Consider the following 24,914-nt stretch of genomic DNA (forward strand, 5'->3'; position numbering starts at 1 on the left):
GGATTATGAAAATGCTGTGTCTGGGGGCCGATCAGTGCAGGGATAGACAGACTGCTGCAGAACCTAGCAGTGAAGATGCAACATCATACTACACAAACACACAACTGGGCTTGTTCTTTCTTTCTTTGCCTGGTTGCTAATTCACTAGCCTGCTATGGTTTATTTGGTGACCAGAGTTGGTAAACCTAACAGTTTCAACTAATTAAAAAATACAAGGTGATTTTCGGTGGAACACACTGAGACCTTCTGTGAAGCTATTCATTTACGTACCAATATCTACAGTTCAAGTACAAAATACTGATTTTAGCCATAGTGTGAGCCATCGGTTTCACATCATGTAATGGTAATTTGGAAAATGCAGCTTCGCTACGTACTGATAACATTATTAACACCTAAAAATCTGTAGAATAAAAAGGGAACCTCCCTCACTCCAAGTCTGAGTATATTTTTACTACTGTACATAATTTTTTGGGGGAGAAACAACACAATAAATGGATTCAGCATGAATCACAACCAAAATCAAAGTAGAAATTGATAAAAAAAAAACGTAACAGAGCACAAAACATTTTTTTAAATCATAACGCTGAAGATAAAAAGCAAGCAACCAATCAGAGACCTGACAAACATGAAGGCATTGACTGAAACTCGGCGGACATCTGTATATTTAGGCACTGTGAGAGGATGAAGGGTGAGTCCTTACTGAAAAATGGCTTCAGATTATTTTCATTTTTCTACATTTTTGGAGATTTTGACTTTTTTTGTACTGCTTTGGGGTGTTTTACAGCCATTTAATGATTACAAAAGGTGACATCTTCAGCAAATAAGTTGCTCGTAAAAAGGAGGGGGTGAGCTGTTATCGAAAAAAGCAAAAGAAAGTTCCTACAAGGTGCAGGGAAGGAGGGAAGGAACGAGAGGAGAGAGAGAGAGAGAGAGAGAGAGAGAGAGAGAGAGAGAGAGAGAGAGAGAGAGGAGCGCAGTGCCACTTGCAGTCTAAATGAAATACTCTTTCTTTTCTTCTGCGTGTGCGTGGTTGCCGTCAGCATTGATGATGGCTGTGTCTGCGTCCGGGGCATCATCCGCTCCTTTGGCCTCGTTTGTCAAATATGTGCCTGAGAAACACACACAAGGCCTTGAATTTGAAGATTTTTTAAATGTCAATGCAACTTTACAATACCTATTTATGTGGACTCTGGTAAAAAAAATGAAACTAATAAAGTGCTGGAAACTTCAAAATGGCAAGTCTATGTAAGAGAATTACTAAGTCCAAAAGTCTGAGACCACTTATGAAAAGGCAAACCATTTTTATGCACTACTGGTCAAATGTTTGCAATAATTAAGATTTTATAATGTCTCTGAAAGAGCTATCTTATGCTCACCAAGACTGCATTTATGTGATCAAATTACAGTAAAACAGTGATGTTGTAAAATATTTTTACTCTTAAAATATTTTAAAATGAATTTATTCCTGTTATGGTGAAGCTGAGTTTTCAGCAGCAAGTATACTAGTCTTCAGTGTCACACGGTTATTCAGAAATCATTCTAATATGCTGATATTCTAATATTTAAGTTTATATACTGTTATTGTAATATTTAATACTAATAATGTATATAACATGTTTCAAATTTTATTATTTTATAAAAAATATATAAATATCTTATTTTATACACTAAATCTTAAATGATTCAAAATACTGTTTATATACAGGTTTTGAATCACAGGTGAAGCCCATTATAGATAATGATGTATTTTTGAGTATTACTGTGTCTACATTTGACAGAAATGTAAGAAAAATCGTACCTTTATGCCGTGCCAGGTAACGTCCCAATACAATAATTAAGCACAGAGTTGCAAAGACGACAACAGCGACAATTCCACCAATCAGAGCATGGTCTGGCGGGCCTGACAGTGCATTAGGATCTGTAAGAGAGAAAGAGGAGGAGAAAATGTAGTTGGTAACCTTTCTCATTTCATCATACTTTTTTTCCCCCTTCCGAAACATCAGAAGGTTGACAACAAATATTTTGGACTAAAGCTTAAGCCCTCTCCCGGTCAAGGAGTTTAAGGTCTGTCTGAACGGACAGCTCGAACCATATGGTGGTCTGACAGGGATCTATGCATGCCTAGAATGAAAGTAAAGAGGAAGACATGGGCCACAACAAACACTGTGTCATCAGCTGCTCGTAACTCACAAACATACATGGTCAAAAGTTGTTTGAGAAGGGTCACTAATTTCCTAGAGGACCGAACACTGCAAGTTGTCATAGGAGATTTAATCAGTTTACATTTCATCTCCATTATCACGAAACCTACCATTCTGGGTTGTTCTTAGAACTCAGTCACTAGAATTATGCGGTGCGAATGCCCCTATTGATACCAAAAACAAAATCATTATTTCTAAGAGTTTACAGAGTAGAATAAAGCTCTTGGTTACAGAAGACAAGACCCGCTGTTCAAATTGTAGGCTACTTCATTTCATCCCGAACAGACAATACTCTTGAACCTCTAAGAGTATTGTTAATTTAGAAATGGGTTTGTCTGCTTTCTCTGTGGTTCTTTATTATGTCCCTGCTTAGTGCCATTTGGAGTGGTACATTATAATTGACTGCATGTGTTGCATCTGCCACAGCGTGTGCGTTTAATCCGGGCTGTGCTTTGTGCTGCGGGAGCTTCCTAACCACTGCCTGCAATTACTGTATCAGCTGCACAAAGCCGGGATAAACTCAGGGCCAGAGAGGCATTCAAACAGTCCATCAGCTCTCATTTCGGTAATGGAGAATCCCACCTCGGATCTACATCGGCTGGGCGCACCGGCTCCAGATCCCTCTGATTGACATCTCATAGACCGGCTGTTTTTTTCGCTCTCTTTCAATAATAGCATTTCTTCTCTTTGTTGAGTTTACAGGAGGAGTATAAAAACCTACACGCTGCATCTGACTTTCTGTGATAATCAATCACAATAAAAAAAACTAAATATGTGCAGATCTCTATCACCCTTTTAGCTGCTCGCTGAAATATGAAATGTGGAATGGCTACTCGTATCTGACAGGCGCATGTTTCTGAATTTCCAATGGTGAAAGGCTGTGGTATTAAACTCTCTCAATTTTTATGACATCAATAAATCAAACTTAAGTTCCAAAAAGTATCGCCACTATGGGTGTGTGTTCAACTTTAGTGCAGCTATCAAACAGCCTCACTTTCATGCCTCTTCAACCAGAGTTTTCTCACCGAACTCTATTTCTCAGTAAACAAAACAAATTCTTGGCACTGCTATTCTAAATATCAGTACTGTGTTCAAACACTTTTGTCCCTGAACATTAGACTGTGAATCTCAAGTACATCTCTCAGTGTTGTGATAATTAGCCCTTCTCTGTCCTCGCTCTATTTTTATCAACACACAGTGGGGTTGCCGTGCTGAGTGTCGTCCTGTAGGGCGACTCCATTGACACTGTGAGAGGCCTGGTAATCTCTAACTATATTAAGGATCATTTCTGCAGTTAGAGAGAAGGAGTAACATAGTTTGTTCCATTAGTCAAAGCAAAACAAGAGTAGCATGCAGCGCCAGATCTCACACTTTCCCAGTGTGTGACTTATACAATGACTTTCAGAGGGGGTGGGTCAACTTTTATAGGATTTTTAAATACTTTTTTAAAAGTTGTTTTCAACTTTTTGAGGTCCGTGGAGGTGTTATGCAACTCTACTACAATAATTATGCTAACAATTAAGGGGCCCCTTCTCTCTAGGGAGGTATCAAAATTGTAAGCATAAGGATCAGTATGACTATTTGGAACGCCCTGTATACTGTATATAATGAGATGCCACCTGGCATTCGGGTGATCTTCTCGCAGAGAACATCTCGGCTTCATTTCTCTCTGAAATAAAGTCTATCTTCTGGAAACAAAACCCAGAGACCGTGTGATTCCTCAGATCCATGGCCGACGAAAATACACTACACTTAATAAAAGCAATTTTTATGTAGTTTGCAAAATCCTCTTGTGTCGAACTCTGAGGAAACGTTCCTCATATAAATATATACAATTAAAAGTGTACTTTATGATCTTTCATTTTGACTTCCTCTAGGTTGTATTCAAGCTTTAACTTCTTCCACAAACCCCTTGCAATTTTTACCCTGCATTTGGCTTACTATTTCTCTTTCTTAGCTTCTCATTTTCTGTCCTTGTGCACCGCACACAGGCTTAACTAATCAGAGCGTTTGTCCTTAGACACGCAATAGGCTTAACATAACAGAAGTGATATGTTTCCTCTCCCCCAGCACACATTATCTTTTAATAAGGCCTGCGACAGTCCTTCCCTTATGATTTAATATTGAAGCACCGCACGCACATTCCTATTTTAATATTCAGAATTTCTTCCCCTGGCCCCTGCATGTAACAAATTAACGTCAGTGAAACCGTACCGATCTGATGGTGTGGGATATAAACTCGCCAGTGGCGCATCTGAGAAGATGCTTTCAATCCAGCAGCAGCTAAACAACGATGAAAACAGCAAAAGCACCCAGCGCGCGGGAACCCCTTCGGTCACATGAATTCTTAAAGGAAACGGTTTCAGAGGAGAAACATGCAGGAAGCATTCTTTTAACAAATCCACATGGCAGGGGTTATGAACAGGCCTTGGGGGGCAGGAGCAGCAGGGGCGGCCATGTTGTGCTCTTGTTGGGATGACATTTCAAGGTGAGCGTTACCATTAACTCCACATGCTAATTCGGGAGAATGGCACAAGCTGTCTGGGAAATTATTTTTTACAGTAATCTCTGCTATATTTGTATAAATGCCTTAAAGGGAGACATTGAGCGTGGGCTGAGTGTAAAGTGAATGTAGGAAAGCGAACGCCAACGCTTCAGTGATCTTCCTTACATATGTGAGCTATTGAAGGACAGTGAAAGAGAAAGTGCTGAACTGGAAATCTTCACCTTTGTGGTACAATCGAACACTGGCAATTATCATTTACAGGGTGACTTCTGATGTGCTTCCAAACTGAAAGGTGCAGAAAGACAGTTGGCCTGCTGAAAAAAATCGTAGCATATCAAAACACCGCCTTCTATGTGAAAGGCAAATTCAATGGAAACCTCCCAATAAATCACCTAATATGAAAAACCAGCGCAAGCTATTCAATGGTATTTATGATTTGATTGCTGTATGCATGATTTGCTCCGACTCTTGGATTCAAATGTTCCTCCACAATCAACCAGAAACAAACCAAATTACGCATAAATTGTAAAATGCAGTGGAATGGAAAGATAGTGTTATTAACCAAATTATGAGTTTAAGTGTGAGCTCATTAGACTTGATTAGAAACTCTGCTGGATATTAAGCTGTTTACAATAAGATACATCAACATTAGTCCTCTGTGTCTGAGAACATCTACACACCTCCACATTTAAAAGGGTTATTTACTCATTTCTGCTTCAGAATAAGGTTTATTCATTTTGCTCATATATTTTAGTATTTTAGATATTTTAATTTTATTTTTAATGTAAGTGTAAAAATACTTTAATCCTGTTTAAAGTAATGTGCAGTGATGACTATAAATAAACCATTTCTAGGTACATTGGCTTTTAGGTGGGAATATCAGACAGAGTAACTTTAACGGTTTTTCACTTCCATTCGGTGACTCCATTTGCACAGAAATACCACATTTCACTTACAAATACATATAAAAGTTTATATTAAAGGGATAATTCACCCAAAAAAGAAAATTCTGTCATTAATTACTTATCCCCATGTCGTTCCAAACCCATAATACTTTCGTTCATTTTCAGAACACAAATGAAGATATTTTTGATGAAATCTGAGAGCTTTCTGACCCTGCATAGAAAGCAACGCAACTACCACATTCAAGACTCAGAAAGGTAGTGAGGAATTCGATAAAATAGTCCATGTGACATCAATGGTTCAACTGTAATTTTATGAAGCTATGAGAATACTTTTTATGAGCAAAGAAAACTAAAATAGCAACTTTATTCAACAATTTCTTCTCTTCCATGTGGAAGTTCTGTCAGAAACAGAAGACTAATGTTGACTGATCTTAGGTTAAACGCGCTATACTCCATATGAAAATGTGGATGGGTTTTGTGGACAAAAAGCATTTTTCTTCACTGATGAGAAACTGCCTTTGAGATGAATGAGAATTCTAACGGATAGCTTTCTCGAGGTATTATAGACCTTCTTAGGATCCGCAAGGCTGCAGAAACTGGTTAATAAAACATTCTACAATTATTTTATGAGTATTTTACAGTCTCTTGAACAATCTAAAAGCATAGCTTTGGCTGATGTCCCAGTTAATGGGCACTACAGTGTCATTTCTTCCTAGGAAGCCATATGAATATTCTGCCTCAGACTAGAAAATTCTATAGTTCCTGTTCTATTTCTGCATGTGCAGGCTCACTTCTCTTCATGACACACCGACAGCAGTAAAACTCAGCCAATTAAATATTATTAGATGTCTCTAGGACTCTGTAAATATATAAATAAAGATAAACAATGGCTTAATGCACTGTTTAATAAGTCAATTATTTCCCATTTTCTGCTGAGAAAGAACATTTGACAACTGTGTCTAATGGAAAACTGTTACCAGGAAGAAAAAGAGACTGTTATATTCTAGCTGTGTGGCTCTCACGAGGGCCCAATCTAGGAAATACAAATTAAACAACCAAATCAACCATTCCATCCACTCTCCATCCATGCAGAAAAGAGAAAATAGCTAAATGCTCCTTGTCTGTCTTTCACATCCCTTTGCCCAGCACAGCAACCTCTTAAATGACCTGCGAGTCTTCAGAGGGCTGATTTACATTCCGGATGCTCTTGAGAGTTGATCTAATGCCAAACGAGGGCAAAGGCGGGCTGCTGAGTTGGTCAGCACAGTTTAATTAGATTTTCAAAACAAATTACGGCTTCTAATTGTGGTTAAAAAAAGTGTGTCTGGAGAGAGACAGAATGATTGGACCCAAATAGGGAGAAAAAAGAAAGCAAATACAGGTGTTCTCCACTCAGAGGCATGAACAGACAAGTAACTGAATGATTTGGTGACTTTACAGTGTAACATTCATAATTAGGCCATCGTGTTTCAGTCTTGACCTGCAGTGAATGCTGGGAAATGTTGAGCGTTCATGTCAGCAAATTAAAGCAGCTCAAGGCTTCCAGAGGATTACTTAAAGTGTCTCCTTTCCACAGAAACAAAATGAACGGAGAGAGACTTTTTCGTAATTCATATTCGGTGGCAGAGTTTAATGATTTGTCTTTTTTCCTTTCCTGTTATATTTTAAATTGTTACCATAAGTCTTCCCTCGACATGACTTAATGTGACAGATCATCAATAACCACGCTGTGTGACCGAGGAAAGAGACCTTTGCATTACATTTTAATTCCTCCTGTGTTGTGTCATCTTCAGAAAGGAGAGCAAAGAGGGTGCCCAGGACTCCTTTCTCAGTATTTAACTAACCCTCGAGGGACATGGACGGCTTCTGCTGATGTCCTCTGGCAGCCCCTTTGAGGAAATGGGGCTTTTTCATTCTGGAACACACCTTTCATGGAGTTCAAATCAATAATTCTGAGATGTTCATTGATATGAAGTTCAAAATCATTTTAATCCTTCTACTAAGAATATGCAGCAGGATGAATGATGTCCAAGATGAAATTCTCTTTCGGTGCTTCTAAAACCCTATTCGGGATTCGGTTTCTGGATATATGTCTCCAAAGCAACTGTCTATAATGATTAGCATTAATTCATACAGGATAAGTAATGTCCACAGAGATGGATTGTGCCCAGGGGGACTGCAGATATTATATCTTTTTTTTGTTGATATGTTAAATTGCACTTTTTGGGGAGATAATAATTATATTTTAAGAGCTTTGCTGCTGTGCCAAAAAAGAAAATTGCAGCTGGCTGCAATTTTGTAGACTTGTAGACAAAGCAGAAACCTCTAAGTGGTCATTTACTATGGCTAGTGGTCACTTACCTGCTATTTAGCAATAACAAAAAGGACAAACATTAAAGTCACCTAATTAATATTCATAAGCCAAGCTTATAAGGTTTATAACAAGTTAGAATTAGTCAATTTAACATCATTCCTAAGCCCCTATTTGTGCTTAGGGTCGCCGTGGTTTTGCCAAGTAAGACATGTTCCTGGATTAACATCTTTTGTTGATCTTGGATCAACATTACTGTCCAAAAATTCAAATTTCACCCAATCCCTACCCCTAAACCTAATCTTACCTATAATTTATTCTTAAAATCAGAGGGAAATGATAGCTGATTAACAAAGGTGTAGCTGCACCTAATCCTGATTGTAAGCCTAAAACTGAAATTTCCTGAAAAGTTATCTCTCAATTTTGATTGGTTGATTGGTTTCCTTGTTCTTATTCTTTTTGTTAGGAAAAAAGGTTTTAAAAATGCTGAAATTTCCCTTGTTTAAATCATAAAACTGCATGCTTGTGTACTCTTTGTACTTTGCTAAACAGAAAGAACACAATCCTTTCTATCTCTGTGTTGCTAAAAACGCTGGTCTCCCTAGTGATGTTTTAATGAAAGTATATCTGACATTTATACGGCCAGTCCTTGAGAACGCTAGAACGGTATGGGGTGGACTACCTAAAGGTCTCTCTGATGAGCTAGAGAGGGTCCAAAAACGTTGCTGCCGGATAATAGGTGTTCCAACTTCTACTGTCCCATTACTGAGTGAGAGGCGCGACGAGGCCACTATACGTACTTTTACAAAACTACTCAAGGACAGTTCATCACCACTGCATTGTTTCCTGTCTGTGGCTCCAAAACCTACTTACCTACTACGGCAGCATAGGGAGTTTGTTGTGCCCAGGAGTAAATCAAAAAGACATGAACTTTCTTTTATTCCATGTGCTCTTAAACTGTTTTATAAATAATTTACAGGTTGTTTTGTTTTTTGTATGAAGCCTGATGTATTCCATGTTTTTTTTTTAATCTGTTTTACTCTACCTGGTTGGTTGGTTGGTTTATTATTATGTTATGTTATGGTTTTTTTTTTTTTTTTCAATTCGGTATATAAGGTTGTTTTGAGTATGTGTTCTGTTTGATACATTTCAGGGTTTTGTTCTTCAGTATCCTGCCTTGTCAAACTCTAAATAAAACTAAACTAAACTATCGCTTTCACATGGGTAACAAATGTCAAATGCATTAAGAAACAATAGGAAATTCATAAAGTTTTTTTCCCCCCTATTTTTCTTAAATAAAAGGTTTTCAGTTTAAGGTTGCAGCATCATTTTTACTGGAACATGACTGTGCAGAATTATAATTATTTTTATTTTTTTTTTATAAAAAACCATCACGGCTACTTTATCAGAATTGCCTTGTGATTCACACATTCACAGCTACAAGCAGTCATGTGACTTGAAGAAATAACTCAAGAAACTCAAAACGTGGCTCTAGACTTCTCATAAAGCACTAATTGGATGTACAAAGCTTTCCTGGGATGCACATACTGCTTGCAGACCAGGAACAAAGTGTTGAAACTTGCAAATGACTCTCTGAGGATTGCTCATTTGTTTGCTTCTTACTGGGATTACAGCCCATGAACAAGGCCATATCCAGGCCACAACTGACAGGCGCACATGTGCCTATTACGCTCCTGTGGTGTGGTCATGTTGAGTAATTGCTGGGTTTCTGGTCAACGCTTCAAAAAACATATGTTCCACTCCGTACTGTAAGACTCCTTACAGGAAACTCCGCCATGTATAACATGTCTTTTTGACATAGGGTCTTGGAGGAATCCACATTGACCTACAGCGGAAATAATAGGACATCATTCGAAATAATTAATTTTTTTCTTCAAGCCAACATATTTCAAAGCTTCAAAAACTTCAGTACTTCCAGGATAGGCCCTTTTCTGTTTATGTCCTGGAGTTAAATCCAATTAAGCCGGGTAATTCTTGGCAGACGTTGGACAAGTTTCAAAAGTTTTGTAATAATTTTGCAAAACTGCTGCGCTTTGTTGTCCTCTCTTTCATTTCTGGCCTTGGCTAACGAACCCAGACCGGGACCCTCCCTAAAACCAATACATTTCTGCACTTTCCTCTCTCTGTCTAAAGACAAAAGGCATGACCATTCGTTATCCCTGTAAAAGTGTCTCCGTGGGACAATAACGGCGCAGGGGTCTACGGCAGTGTGCTTTCATGCTTATTATGAAAAGTGAGCTGTAAATATTTTAAATTCTCAGCATCCCCGGTACTTCATTCAACCTTTCAGCTTCATAAGGTCACAGCTAATTTGCAAGCCATAAAAATACATTTGGCGGATTTAACAGAGATGGGAGACACACTGATGGCACTGTCTGGGCCCCATGTTTCTTTGAGGAAGAGTTATTATTCCCATTAAGCCTTGCAGAACGATGAGGCCAGAAATTTGCCACTGGTACGCTCCCATTGATTGTGGGCAGGAGAATGAGCTGCTAATGCATTTAGAGAAATAAGATCTGTTAACACCGCAGACATTCAGCATTACAAGCTTGGAGAGAACTCCTTTTCATTGGAGGGAATATGTGCGGTATTTCTTCACAAGTTGCTGATTCCATTCTGGTTTAAAGGATAATTTCAGCATAACCTGGCATAAAACTGGGATATCTTCAGGAACAGGAACATACTGATGCTGGATAAACTTTAATCTTGAGTCAAAGACAACAAAATCCCATGGTTAGTCCAAGTTATCCTCAAGTAAGCCACTTTGAAGAATGGAACCACGAGGAACCATAATACAACATAAGCACAGCCTTTCTGTTTTCGTGTACAAACTTCCCTTAAAGTTGCAGGGCTGCACCCATCACAAGTCACACGGAAATAGGTAGACATTCAAATGACCTTATGGAGAGTCCATGGGAAGTGTGAAGTTTTTTTGATACACCTTATAAATCACACTGTCTATATTTAGCTGAAACATTCATAAACAAGAAACAAAATAGACCCTGATACCCCTGACACTGAACGTTCACTGCAACGGTCTGAAGAACACTTATGTCACATGGTACAGGTATGCCTACAGGCTTGGTGTCAAGGCATGTTACTGATGGGGACTGTTGTTCAGACCCTCTAAAGATGCACAAACTCATGGAAAGAATATAGTTAAGGTGAACCAAGCTGAATCTAACACAGATTGTCATGTACTGACCCCCAAAAGTTGTCCCAAACCCATATGCTATCTGATGTTATGATATATGGCATGCTGGGAAAACTGCCTTGGATGCACAATTGTTTTGAGTCATAACTTTTAAGAGCTTCAACAGAAGGGAAATTATGTAACAAATACATTTTTTGAGGTTGTAAAACAAGTACGTTTTACAAGAAAATACAGTTTTAGTGTTTCTACTTTAAGATTTCACATTACATGCCATTTCTTTGTTATTATTTGTGAAACTCAATAGCTGTTTTTGCGTGAAAATGGGTTTTGTGTTCTAATGGAAAGAAAATTACAGCATGCTGGTTTGAAATGACAAAAGTCTTGAGTAAACAATTAAAATTGTCATTTTTTTGTTGATTCATACCTTTAATAAGATGGGTTGAATGACACACAAAGGGCTCAAACTGTCACATCAGAGATGCTAGAAATCATAGTTAGAACAAATGAACGGTGGAAGGAAGAGATAGGAACTAAACGAGGACACAAAAAGGTGCAGAGTGACTGTTGAGTGCAAAGCACTCCAGATGTCCTTGGAGCTGCAGAATTCAGTCAGCCAACTGGCTTGGGGAAAAGAAAGAGAGGTATAGGGATGTGTGAGGGAGACCAGGAGGAAAAAGAGGAAGGGCAGTGGGGTTGTACAGTACCTCTGTTACCGGTGACAGCAGAATTGAGATGCTTGGAGTCTAAGGGACCTGTAGTGTCTGGGAGGGTGGGTGCAGGGGAAGTTGTGGATGGGGACGATGTGGTGGGGGCATCTGTTGTACGTGACAAACAACAATGACAACAAACATGTAAACAAAAAAGGACGGATAAAAGACAAAACAATAATGACAAGGGGAAGAAAACATTCCTATAACAATGGAACAAATGAAACACAATAGTTGTCATGCTGACAGAATGCAAATAAAATCTGAATGGGTTTAATTTAACAATGCACACATGAATAAATTATAAAAATAAACGACATGTACACTACAGCTGACATTCCAGAAATGGATAATGGGTTTGGTGTGTGTATAATATATCAAACCATTCACGACAGTAGCAAAGTGACAGTTTTGCTCTCAAAATGGTAGGAAAAAGCAAGGCTCATACAGAGAGAAAAGCATCAATATTTGCTGAACTATCAAAAGCGGTCTACACAGTGACATGCTGGAGAAAATGTGGAGAACAATCACCAAAACAAGGCTTTTGTTCCTGATCATATATCTTTATATCAGGGAAGTTCAGAGCTCAACGTTGCACTATCTTTAAAAATATAAAAGTGTTCATCAATTGGTGTTTCATTTATTTGACAGGAGGTCAAGGACTTATGCCCAGTTAACATGCCATTATCATGCTTTTTTATAGTATTTAGTTTTACACTTGTAGCGGTCAACCCTTACTAGATGGGTTAAATTAATTAGGGTAGGGTGACAGACCAGATCAAAACTGTTACAAAAAATTTATAAATACAGGACAGACAGCTCAAATGCCAAATGTTACACAATAAAGGAATAATTTCATTAAATTGAATATTTAGAGCATGACAGAAAATCATAGTGGATAATGATTATCCAAGTTAAATTTTATCTATTTTAAATATTACATAAATCTATGCTGATAATGAAAAACTATTAACATCTTTCTCAAATGGAGTCAGGATCCATCCCTGAATGTTGTTTCATTGTGTAGAGAGGTCCAATTTCAAGGTGCAGTTTAAAGTGAGTGATTTATGCTTTTAAAAACAGCGGGTATCATTCAAGCCTCTTGAACGTGATTCTAGTTCCACAATCAGCTTAATGCTGGCAGCCACTTTGCATTCATAAAGCATGTTTAGTGCAATGATAAGGACATGAGAGGAGAGTTGGGCTCAAGTTGATAAGCTAAATCACTAGTCTGCCTTCGTACTAAAGGACTCAAGCAGACAAGCGGTGTAATCCAAATGATAGCTCAAAATTGCACAGCAGCTACCAGCTCTGGCTAGCTAGAAATTAAACAGACCACAGGTTTCAACATTAGTAAACAGCAGTTCGCGGCTAGATTTTTAAATCCTCTGAGGAAATTGTGAGTGGTTCCTGACCTTGCGATACTTGGGCATTGCTAGTTGGTTACTAAGGTATTTTGAGTCTTTTTTAGTGTGTTGGGGGTTTCCTTATAGGCTTTGTTTCAAGCTGTTTTACTGTCTAATCATGTAGAAAAGTAATAGCAAACCATATTATTTCATGTATCATTCACATTTTTAGCACAAACAATGTGGAATGAATTACACATTTTGTATCGTCATTGTTTAATACTTTTAGTATAAAAAAGCGTTTGTTGATATTCCTAGGGTTATGAATTTCAACAAATGCTCTGAGTAACAGCAATAGTAATAATAATAATTAATAATTAATTATAATAATAATTATAATAATAATAATTCATTACATTTATATAGCGCTTTTCTAGGCACTCAAAGCGCTTTTACATAGACAGGGGGTATCTCCTCATCCACCACCAGTGTGCAGCATCCACCTGGATGATGCGACGGCAGCCATATTGCGCCAGAACGCCCACCACACACCAGCTTACTGGTGGAGAGGAGACAGAGTGATGAAGCCAATCAGCAGATATGGGGATTGTTAAGAGGCCATGATGGTCAGAGGCCAATGGGTGAATTTAGCCAGGACGCCGAGGTCACACCTCTACTCTTTTCGAAAGACATCCTGGGATTTTTACTGACCACAGAGAGTCAGGACCTCGGTTTAACGTCTCATCCGAAGGTCGGTGCTTGTTGACAGTATAGTGTCCCCTTCACTACAGTACACTGGGGAGCTAGGACCCACACAGACCACAGGGTGAGCACCCCCTGCTGGCCTCACTAGCACCTCTTCCAGCAGCAACCTAGTTTTCTCAGGAGGTCTCCCATCCAGGTACTGACCAGGCTCAGCCCTAGCTTCAGTGAGAAACCGGTCTTGGGCTCCAGGGTGATATGGCTGCCAATAGTAATAGTGTTTGCCTTATCAAACTCCACTACTGATGGGAGTTTTTGAAAAGGATCAAATGAGATATATTTTTGGTTTCCATATTACATTATTCATAATGAATTTAGTATTGAATGAATAAAATATTCATTTTTGAGAGTTATTTAGCACATAACAGATGATTTCTGCATATGAAGAAACACTTTAACCAAACAGTAATATTTGCAAAGACCTTTATTGTCATTATTGTTCTAATAATAAAATCCTGTGCGAAAGCAGTTGATAATTTTCTCGAGAGCAAGTCATTTTGCACAAGATTTTACTTTTAGAAAGATAATTACTTGAATAATTTATTTGCAGGTCGAAGGGTTTGTAAGCATTTTTCTGTATGGTGGAAGTGCTTGAGAAATGTTGTGGATGTTACAATGTTTTTTTTATATATACCAGATTACTATACAGAGAATACAAATAACCCATTCATTGGCTGGTTTCTCCAAAAAGTATAAACACAGTCTCTGTTGCTATCAAAACATTGCTGTTTTTGTTTGATCATCCAGCCATAGCAACACAAACTCAACCAATAGAGTGAGTGTGTTATCGGTTTGACCAGCCAATGATAGACAGCAAAGGTGTTTGGGAAACTTTTAAAAACATTCATTATTTTTTCTGTTGGATGAACTAGCATTGAAAAGATTAGCTATTCACTATTTAATAACACTATTTAACAGAAACTGATCTCATTTTAAAGTGCAGCTTATGGAACTAAAGCTAGACCAGATCATGAGATTTTGGGTTTGATTTTAGTTTGGGGATCCAGATATTTATTAAAGTGTTCAAATCTGTTCAAACAGTCTAGATACTATTGGCCTGCTCTAATATCTTATTTAAATGTCATGGCCCAATTTTAATTAAGGGTGAGATTTGAATAATAATATTGACTATACTTCTCACTCAAGTACCCCACCGACATGGCAGCCCTCTGCCTAGAATATAAAGTGATTGGCTGCATATTGAACAGGTAATATTGCGTTTTCAATTGGCACAATACAAGGTAGGTGATCTGATGAAGGACAGTGACCATTATATTGCTCTAGGTTTTGCGCTAATCACTGTTGGAAGGACAGCATCATGTTTTGCCATTTTAAAAGACAGTAATGAATTCAGACATGGTGCTTTATATTTGTGACACCCAATTAGCTTTTTATTCCTACAGAGAAGGTGTCAGTTTTATAGTATCAACATCATTAAGAGCTTTGGTTCTCCTTGTTGTTATAGTGTCCTGACATTTCAATGAGCCACAGGCTGGACCCCTACACTGCACCATAACGGCTAATTAAATCTTCTTAAGACACCCAGTGGGAGGATACAAAAGCTGAGATAGAAGGAGAAAGTGAGAGAAAAGAAGCTTCTCGAACTGAGAGGTGGAGAAAGAGTTTTACAGACTGGAGGGGTTTAGTGTCAAGAAGGCAGAGGCACAAGAAGCAGGGGGGCTGGAGAGACTCTTCCGCTCGATGCCCAAAGTCATATCTGTTCTTAGCCTGTGAGTGTATCCGCACAGCTGCCTCTGATGAAAGCAGTGGCAGATGTGGACGCAGCGTAGCCTCTGAACCTCAGGGTGTATCGAGACCCATCATGCTTTGCTGTTATGCTAAGTGGGTGAAACTCATTCTCTTAAACCAAGTTGGAGAAGGACAGAAATGTGGGTTGCTGCATAAGTACACATTGTTTGTGTCGAATTTATGACGCAGAGTTGATCATATGCCTTTGAAAAATTGTCACAAAATTAAAGGAATATTTCAGGCTGTCATCATTTATTTATAAGAAGAGTGCTATTAAATAAAATAAAATAAAATAAAATAAAATAAAATAAAATAAAATAAAATAAAATAAAATAAAATAAAATAAAATAAAATAAAATTAAACAATAAATCAATTAAATCCATAACTTGTATGAAGCCTACTGAAACAATATGATTACTTTGTGTGATAAACGGATTGAAATGAAATACTATATTCACTCTCAAATCAAATTAAACCAAAACACTGGTAAATTTACCTTGTAGAAAGACTAAAACAAATCTGCTGTGCAAAATAAAGCTGGAAAGTTTGGGTTTTTTCATAGATTGGGTTCCCAATGGACAAAAACAGCTGACATTGCTGAAAATATTTTCTTTTGTGCTTTACAAAATAAATGAAGTCAAACAAGTTTGGATAAAATTTTTTGACTGAATAAATCATTTAAACTAGATATTTTCATTTCATCTGTCAAAGGCTTTAAAATAACATAATGGTTATAAGCAAGGCAGAAACATAGGTTTAATTAGTGATGCAGATGCTTTCCAAGAGAGCAGCAAGAACTGTGTTAGCTTTAAGAGACATGTTAATTTAATCTGTCTGTCACTCACCTTTAACAACCAGCTTATATTCAGCATGGCTGGTGCCAAGGTGATTGGTAGCTTCACAGCGGTAGGTGCCGTTGTCTGTTTTGTTCAGTGCCATGAAGGTGAGCTCTCTTCCTTCAACAATCACCCGGTCCAGGTCTGGCAGCTCTCCTCCGTCTTTAGTCCAGAGTACTGGGTCTGGCCTGATAAAACATTGATTTTTAGCTTCTAATTAAAAACATAATTCAGTTTCTTTTCAATGATGGGACACTCGCCAAAAAGATCATTTCACATACTTTTTTAAAAATAATTAGATTGTATTTATTTATTTTTTATCATTATTTCATTTTTAAATATTCCATTCTTCAGTAACAAACTTTGGCACATTTGGCAGAAGGATGTGCAGAGCTGTAGGTGCTACACACAGCCTGTAACAACACAAGGTTTGGCAACCTTGGTTTTTCTTCTTCATTATTATATCACCGTGACTGGGTAGGCTGAGTATTTGTACACTGAACAGGTATTGTTGACATGGATATGAGTGATAATATGTTTGCATGAATTCAGATGTATTCATATATTGGAATATTATGGAAATAAAGAATAAGCCATTTTTGCAGCTTAACTGTCCGCAAACTTTTATAGTGAAGAGTTCTGAAGGGTTGGAGTTCTGAAAGTTATAGTATGTTTTCCTAGTACAATGAAGACTTTTCACAAAAGATCAAGGAAAACATACTCGGTTACTAAACGTAACCTCGGTTCTCTCTAGAAGAGCGAACGAGTACTGCGTCTTAGCTAAGACGCTACGGGAAAAGTCTTTTTTCACGAAATACTGGAGCAAAAAATTATCCTTAATTTTGTATTTTTGTAAAGCGCATTTGCAGCAGTACACAGCCATAGGCGAGACGGCTCGTTCGCTCATTGGCTTGTTCTGCGGCAACTGCACAGCCTATCGAGCGCAGGCTGATGCAACATCAGACCAATAAGGGCGCTTCGCGCCCTTCTTGCCACTTCCCGCCGAAACGGGTGTGGCCCAACCTATAAAAGGAGCTCGAAAAGGCTGACTCACCTGATTTATTTCATCGCCGAAGCGAACCAGAGTGAATCGTACGCATGGCAGAGAACGCAGTACTCGTTCGCTCTTCTAGAGAGAACCGAGGTTACGTTTAGTAACCGAGTACGTTCTCTTACGAGAGTTCTCTCGTACTGCGTCTTAGCTAAGACGCTACGGGAACCCAATGTAAAACGCCGTGCGCGCAGGGATCACACACCAATAAACCTGAAGCAACGCCCAGGATTTACAGTGCACAGTCACCTGAGGGACTCACAGAGAGTCCAGGACAGAAAAGGGAAAAAGCCCTCTGTCCTATATCTAGCAGCATCCGTAGATGCGGCAATTTGACATCACACAGCCGAGGCAAGGCCTGACCAATGTGGCAATGCAGGTCTTACGCAATACTGCCCATATAACAGTCGGCAGCGCATAGCGCTCGTGAACTCAGAATTCCCCTCAGGGCCCTGATTCGACTATACCGACAACAGCCTTGCTTGCAAGGCGGGGACCTCCAGGTTATAGAACCTGATAAATGTAGACGGCGAGGCCCAACCTGCCGCCATACATATATCCTGCAAGGAGATCCCAGTAGACCACGCCCACGACGTGGCGACGCCTCTTGTGGAGTGTGCTCTGACGCCCAACGGGCACTGAAGGCCCCTGGAAGCGTAAGCTAACGCTATGGCGTCAACTATCCATCTGGATAGAGTCTGTCTCGAAACAGCCATTCCCTTGGAACGTCCACCGAACGAGACAAACAGCTGCTCCGTCTGCCGAAAAGCAGCAGAGCGAGACACATAAGCTCTTAAAACCCTGACAGGGCAAAGAAGACTCGAGTCTCCATCCTCCCCTGACACCGGCAGGGCAGACAGGGCAGACAGGGCAATAACCTGAGCCCAAAACGGTGTGTTGAGGGATTTCGGCACATAACCGTGCCTAGGCTTGAGTATGACCCTTGAGTCATTGGGCCCAAACTCCAAGCACGACTGGCTCACCGAGAGCGCGTGCAAATCACCCACACGCTTCACAGAAGCGAGAGCCAACAAGAATACTGTCTTGAACGACAGATGCTGAAGGCTAACCGATTGGATAGGCTCAAAAGGGGGACCCTTCAAGGCCTCCAAAACCGCTGCGAGGTCCCACATAGGGACTGACGGAGGTCTGGGAGGATTCAGCCTCCTAGCTCCTCTGAGGAACCGGATGACTAAATCGTTCCTTCCTATTGACTGACCGGACGCCGTTTCAGAAAACGCTGCGATGGCCGCCACATAAACTTTGAGCGTGGATGGGGCTCTGCCCTTATCCAACAGCTCCTGTAGAAAGGAGAGGACCTCCGTCACCTCACAACTAAGGGGTGAATAACCTCGAGCTGTGCACCAGCTGGAGAACACCGACCACTTCCAGGCATACAGACGTCGTGTCGACGGAGCTCTAGCCTGAGTGATGGTATTTAGCACTCCCACTGCGAGATCAGCGGGTAACCGTTGAGCGCCCACACATGGAGGGACCACAACTCCGGTTGAGGGTGCCAAATCGAGCCCCTGGCCTGCGAGAGGAGGTCCCTCCTCAACGGTACCGGCCACGGGGCGACATCTGCTAACTGCATCAAATCTGGGAACCATGGTTGGTTCTTCCAAAGAGGTGCTACAAGCAGTATTGAACATCTCGTTTCTCTCACCCGTTCTATCACCTGCGGAAGGAGGGAGATGGGAGGAAACACATAAAGCGGGCAGCACGGCCATCTCCGTGACAGCGCGCTTTCGTTCTTGGAAAAGAACGCGGGGCAGTGAGCGTTTTCGTGGGACGCAAAGAGGTCCACCTCCGCCATGCCAAATCTCTCCCACAACAGCCAGACTGTTTGTGGGTGTAGAGACCATTCGCCCGTAGGAACATTGCCTCTGGACAGCCTGTCTGGACCCAGATTCGGCAGTCCAGGCACATGCACTGCTCTCAGCGATCGCACATTGCGCTGAGCCCAAACCAGGAGGCGTTCCGTCAGCCTGCACAGGTTTCGGGACCCGAGACCGCCCTGGCGATTTATGTAGGACACCACGGACATGTTGTCCGGACGGACTACGACGTGGTGATCCTTGATATGGGGACAAAAGCGCGTCAGTGCGTTCTCCACTGCCAGCATTTCCAGGCAGTTGATATGATGGAGCTTTTCCCGTTCTGCTCATAGGCCAAAGGACGGTCTGCCTTCGAGCAGCGCTCCCCATCCCGAAGTGGAGGCGTCCGTCGACACCATTTTCACACTCGGGGAAGTCCCCAGGCTTACACCTGATCGGTACCAGCCGTTCGCTGTCCAAGGTGCTAGAGCCGCAACACAGCTCTGATCGACCTTGAAATGCAGCCGGCCAGACGCCCACGCTCTGCGCGTCACCCGAGCCTTCAGCCAGAACTGCAGGGGGCGCATGCGGAGCAGACCCAGCCGCAGAACCAGAGATGCTGAGGCCATGAGACCCAGCATCTTATGACAGTGTTTGAGCGACACGGTCGCTCCGCAGCGGAAAAAACTAGCTGCGCGCTGAATGCCCATCGCGCGCTGTGGTGACAGCCGCGCCGCCATGGAACACGAGTTCAGAACTATACCCAGAAACAGGATCGTCTGACTGGGGTTCAGCGAACTCTTCGCCCAATTGACACTGAGGCCAAGCTTCTTGAGGTGATCGAGTAAAACGGCCCTGTGGTCCACGAGCTCCGCTCGTGATCGGGCCAGAACCAGTCAGTCGTCCAAATAATTCAGCACTCGTATGCCTCTGAGTCTGAGAGGAGCGAGCGCTGCATCCATGCACCTCGTAAACGTACGAGGAGCTACGGACAAGCCGAATGGCAGGACTGTAAACTGGTATGCCTGGCCCTCGAAGGCGAATCTCAAATATCGCCTGTGGTTTGACGCTATCTGTATTTGAAAATACGCGTCCTTCAGATCTATTGACATGAACCAGTCCCCTCTGCAAATCTGCGCGAGGAGCTTCCTGGTCGTGAGCATTTTGAAACTGCATTTCATCAATGCCTTGTTCAGCTGTCTTAGATCCAGTATGGGCCTGAGACCCCCGTCTCTCTTGGGCACCAGAAAGTATCTGCTGTACAGCCCCCCCTCACTTTGAGCTTGAGACACAGGCTCTACAGCCCCTTTGCTCAACAGTTTTGATATTTCGGCCCGAAGTATGGGTGCTACTTCTGTTTTGACCGTAGTTTCGACGCGCGCTGAAAAGCGCGGTGGGCGTCGAGAAAACTGTAGTGAGTAGCCTCTCTTTATAATGCCTAGCACCCAATCCGAAACCCCTGGAAGCGCTGACCATGCATCTGCATGAATGGCTAAGGGCTGAATGCGAAGCGCGCTCTGTTGACTGGGCAACGGCGGCGCTCGAGTGCGCTGCGCATCTGAGGCGGGGAGCGCGCTGATCACAGCGGGCAGATCACTCTTCCTCGACCCCGTTCCGGCGCTTAACTGCCTGTGGGGAAGCTGAGCGGGTCCCGTGGGACTCGATATATCTGCGAGTAACCGTGGGCTGCAAGTGTGCACATTTACCACTTTCAACTCGCTGTCTGCCTGTGCAGAATGTACGTGCACGGGCCTCGTTTTTACAGAAGCCCCGCGCCGTATATGACATAGTGTATGTGGGCACTGGGAAGTGGGCACGTTTACTATGCGGCGCGCTCGACCGATCTGTGTCGATCTTATGTGCGCTAGTCCTGTGTGCAGGGCTGTGCTTACATGTGGAGATGGGCACTGGGTAGTGGGCATCGTCACTGCATTTATAGCACCATCGGCCGTGGCCGGAACACCAGAAAAAACACTCTTTTTGTGAAACATCTGGGTAGCCGTGATAACGGCTTTTGTGTGCAGGCAAGCGGGCACTCGTGCAGGCTTGCGCATTGCAGAAGACACTTAGGCAGTCACAACTCTTGGAACTGCAACAGCGGCGCGCTTGGGTGAGAGCTCGGCCGCAGCGGAACTCGAACACCGGCGCTTTCCCAGCAGTGCTAGGATGCTTTCGGGGCTTCTGGCTTCACCGCAATCCTCTGCCACGGCTCCCGCGGCGCGGGGCGACGGCTTGAAGAGCGAGAACGGGGTCCCGAGCTGCGTTGCTGAAGCTTTCGCAGCAGGAGGCGGTGGGCGTGACTGAGAGCTCTGTGGGGCCGGTCTAGAGCGGCTAGCTGCAGAACTGGAGCGCTTCGACAAGAAGTGCTTGAACGCCTGCGAAGCTTTCTGGTCCTCGGCGAATCTCTCCACAAACTCGTTGACGGAAGATCCGAAGAGACCGGCAGGAGATAGCGGCGCGTCAAGGAACGCAGCGCGCTCAGACTCCTTGATGTCAGAAAGCGTCAGCCACAAATGCCTCTCAGCCACCGTAGCGGAAGCCATAACCCGTCCCATGGCCTGTGCAGCGGACTTAGTAGCGCGGAGGGAGAGATCCGAAGCACTCCTCAGATCCGCGAGACAGATCGCTTCAGGTCCCATCTCATCCAGCTTGCGGAGAAGATCGCCCTGGAAAATCTGTAGCGTAGCCATGGTGTGTAGCGCAGACGCAGCCTGCCCAGCAGCAGAGAATATCCGTGCGAGCAGCGATGACGTCATGCTGCAGGCTTTGGATGACAACGCCACCTTAGTCCGCCGTCCAGCAGAGGGCGGGCAAAGGTGCGCTGCTATAGCCTGTTCCACCGGCGGAAGTGACAGGTAGCCTCTGTTCTTAGCACCGTCCAGTGTGGAGAATGCTGCCGAAACAGATGAGCGGATTCTCGCCGAGAATGGAGCGTCCCAAGCTTTCGCCACTTCTTCGTGAAGCTCAGGAAGAAAAGGGGCGTGCTTTGAGCTTGAGGAAGAGTGCTCATCCGGAAGATAGCTACCATCCAGCCGGGAACGTGAAGGGGGCGTTGGTGCAGACCACTTGAGGCCGAGGCTCGCCGCGGCCAGCGAGAGTACACGCATCAGCTCCTTATCGATATCCCCCCGTCTGCTGGGCCACTGAGCAGAGGGCGTGAGATCCATGGAGCTCGCCCAACCCTCACTGCCCGAAGCAAGCAGAGAGCATGTGTCTTCTTCCTCCGACGCGGGCCTGAGATCCACTTCCTCAGATGACGCGTTGACAAGCAGCGAACGCTGAGCATCGGGAAGCGATGCAGGGGAGGCCGGCGAAGCGCAGGGAACCGGCGAGCTCGGCCGAGCTGGAAGCGATTCTGGTAGGCGCTGCGAGCGGCGCTTCTTACGGCGCAGCGGATGATGCAGGCTTCGAGAAGGATATCAGGTGAGTCCTCAGAGTCACCATAGGCATTAACTCGCAATGAGGGCATCCGCCGTCAGCGAGCGTGAGCGCGAGCGCTGCATGGTCCTCACCCAGACAGGAGACGCAGATGACGTGATGATCTCCTTCGCTGAGCGGGGCTCTGCACAAGCCGCACGAGGGCATCTTTAAAAAGACGCAGCTCTTTTGTGAATGTGCGTCGCAGGGCGAACACACACACAGGATATAACAGAACAAGGATGTAAAGGATATGGGCAACGGATAGCGCAGCAGGAACGGCAGTGGAAGGCAGCGATGCCAGCGGCTTCAGGATGGCTCGTCCTGCTGATATGCTCTTCCAGACGGCGCTTGCGTGATAATTTTTTGCTTCAGTATTTCGTGAAAAGAGACTTTTCCCGTAGCGTCTTAGCTAAGACGAGAGAGCTCTCGTAAGAGAACTGGATTCCTTATGATATGAGCCCTTTAATTCTAAAATCAATGGAAAGACAACACAGCAAAAAGTTACAGCAAAGGCTTTGAAAATGCAAACTTCACTGAGAGAGTTTTAAAGATTTTAACTTTGGCTTAAAACTAAGCAATTTTGATTATTTTTATCAAAGATTTCTCAGCCTTTTTCTTTGGGAATATTAGAAAACACTGGCCTTATTTTAGCTATAGTTGTACCAACGGCTAAGCTTCTTAATGTTGTTTTCCTTGTGAATTTATGGTTATATATTCATAGCTGCTTAATTTCAACAGAATCACATTTATGAGTCATCACATTAATGCAAGCATGTGGTTATAAGCCACTAGCCGCAGGCCTGCCCACAGGACATTTTCTCCTTGGTGCAACTTCCTAAAGCTCTTTGTAAACATTACAATTCAGTGAGATGCTGATAAATTGTGGATGCTTACGAGGGGTTTCCATGAGGAACACATTCCAGTTTGAGGTTCTGCCCCTCCAGTGGGGCTGGTATGGAGTGTTTGATCTCTACATAGGGAGCATCTATGACAAAGACAGAGAGACGAACAAAGAAATATTGTTTGAGACAGCAGCATCCAAGCGGAGGAATGACACTCGATGGAGATCAAAAGGTAAATGATGTGATGTGTTGCTAAGGCCCAAATACTCCACTGCATCTCAGCAGATTGATTAAATGTCAACACTTCAAAGAGAATCTCTAACACGTAAATGATCTTTGTCTGTAATTGTTGCATAATCTTTGCATCACACCATGTTTTAGAATTAAAAGTTGCCAACATTACTATTCATAGTAATGTCACTGAAAACACAATAAAATCTAAATTAAGTCTAGCTTTTAGCTTAATTTTTATCAGTTTCTTAAAAAAACAGTTAAACTCAGTAAAAGACTTTCACATTTGTAGATTTAGGTTTATGTTTTATAGTAAGCAGTATAGCTTTCACCATTATGGGATGTTGGTTTGAGTCGTACTCACAGTGGACTTCCAAAACCTGTGTTGTCTCTTCATGGGTGGCAGTCAGGGCCATGTGGTCCACTCTACAAGTGTAGGCCACACCGTCATCATGCCGGTTCACCTGGAACTGCAGGGAACTCTTCACTGTGAAGGTCTTGCCACTGGCATTCACCTCTTTGGCACCTAAGAGAGGCAATAAGAACAACATAACAAAGATGAAACATGTTTGTTTCACATAAATTACAGTCAAAGTTACAGTGAGAACTTGACGTATTGTGAAACACAGGGGTTCAGAAAGATGTAACACACTTTTTAAAGATTTTATCTTTCAATAGAAAACTTTAGTTGTGTGAAGACAGAGTTGAGTTGCATTCATTATTTCCACCCACTGACGCACATCACTGTGTTTGGAATGCTCTTGAATCCAGCCTCTATCTTTCCTCATATCCCAAACTGGATAAAACTGGTAAAAGTGAAACTTGAAATCTTAACTGACTCTTGCAAAGTCACAAATACTGATCCAGTTCTTGTCTTTTGCATTTAACTGAGCTGAATTCACATGGCAAATGAAGCACAAGTTACTTTTTGTAATTGCAGAAGGTTCATTTCATCAGTTTACAAAGTAAATCCTCACTGGATTTTAATTAATTTAGCCTACATTTTCTTCTATAGAATTAGGGTTGATGTATAGCGTTGCACATAAGCCATTTA

At 42.2% G+C, this 24,914-nt stretch overlaps 1 protein-coding gene across 2 annotated transcripts; it reads right to left on the minus strand.

Moving 5' to 3' along the window:
* Positions 1–879: 879 nt before the first annotated feature.
* Positions 880–24,560, minus strand: LOC132127643 (cell adhesion molecule 2-like). Of its 2 annotated transcripts, XM_059539622.1 has the most exons (6): positions 24,225–24,560; positions 23,682–23,772; positions 16,509–16,687; positions 11,803–11,913; positions 1,799–1,918; positions 880–1,109 (listed from the first exon to the last, which is right to left on the minus strand). In XM_059539622.1, exons 1-6 carry the CDS (start codon positions 24,409–24,411, stop codon positions 991–993), a joined length of 807 nt encoding a protein of 268 aa, XP_059395605.1. In that variant the 5' UTR covers positions 24,412–24,560; the 3' UTR covers positions 880–990. The 2 variants fall into 2 exon arrangements, with proteins under 2 accessions (XP_059395605.1, XP_059395606.1); XM_059539623.1 differs by lacking the exon at positions 11,803–11,913 and having other exon boundaries at positions 24,225–24,426.
* Between the last annotated feature and the right edge of the window lie 354 nt (positions 24,561–24,914).

Source organism: Carassius carassius, chromosome 45 (genome assembly GCF_963082965.1).
Source record: "Carassius carassius chromosome 45, fCarCar2.1, whole genome shotgun sequence".
Classification (NCBI taxonomy): domain Eukaryota; kingdom Metazoa; phylum Chordata; class Actinopteri; order Cypriniformes; family Cyprinidae; genus Carassius; species Carassius carassius.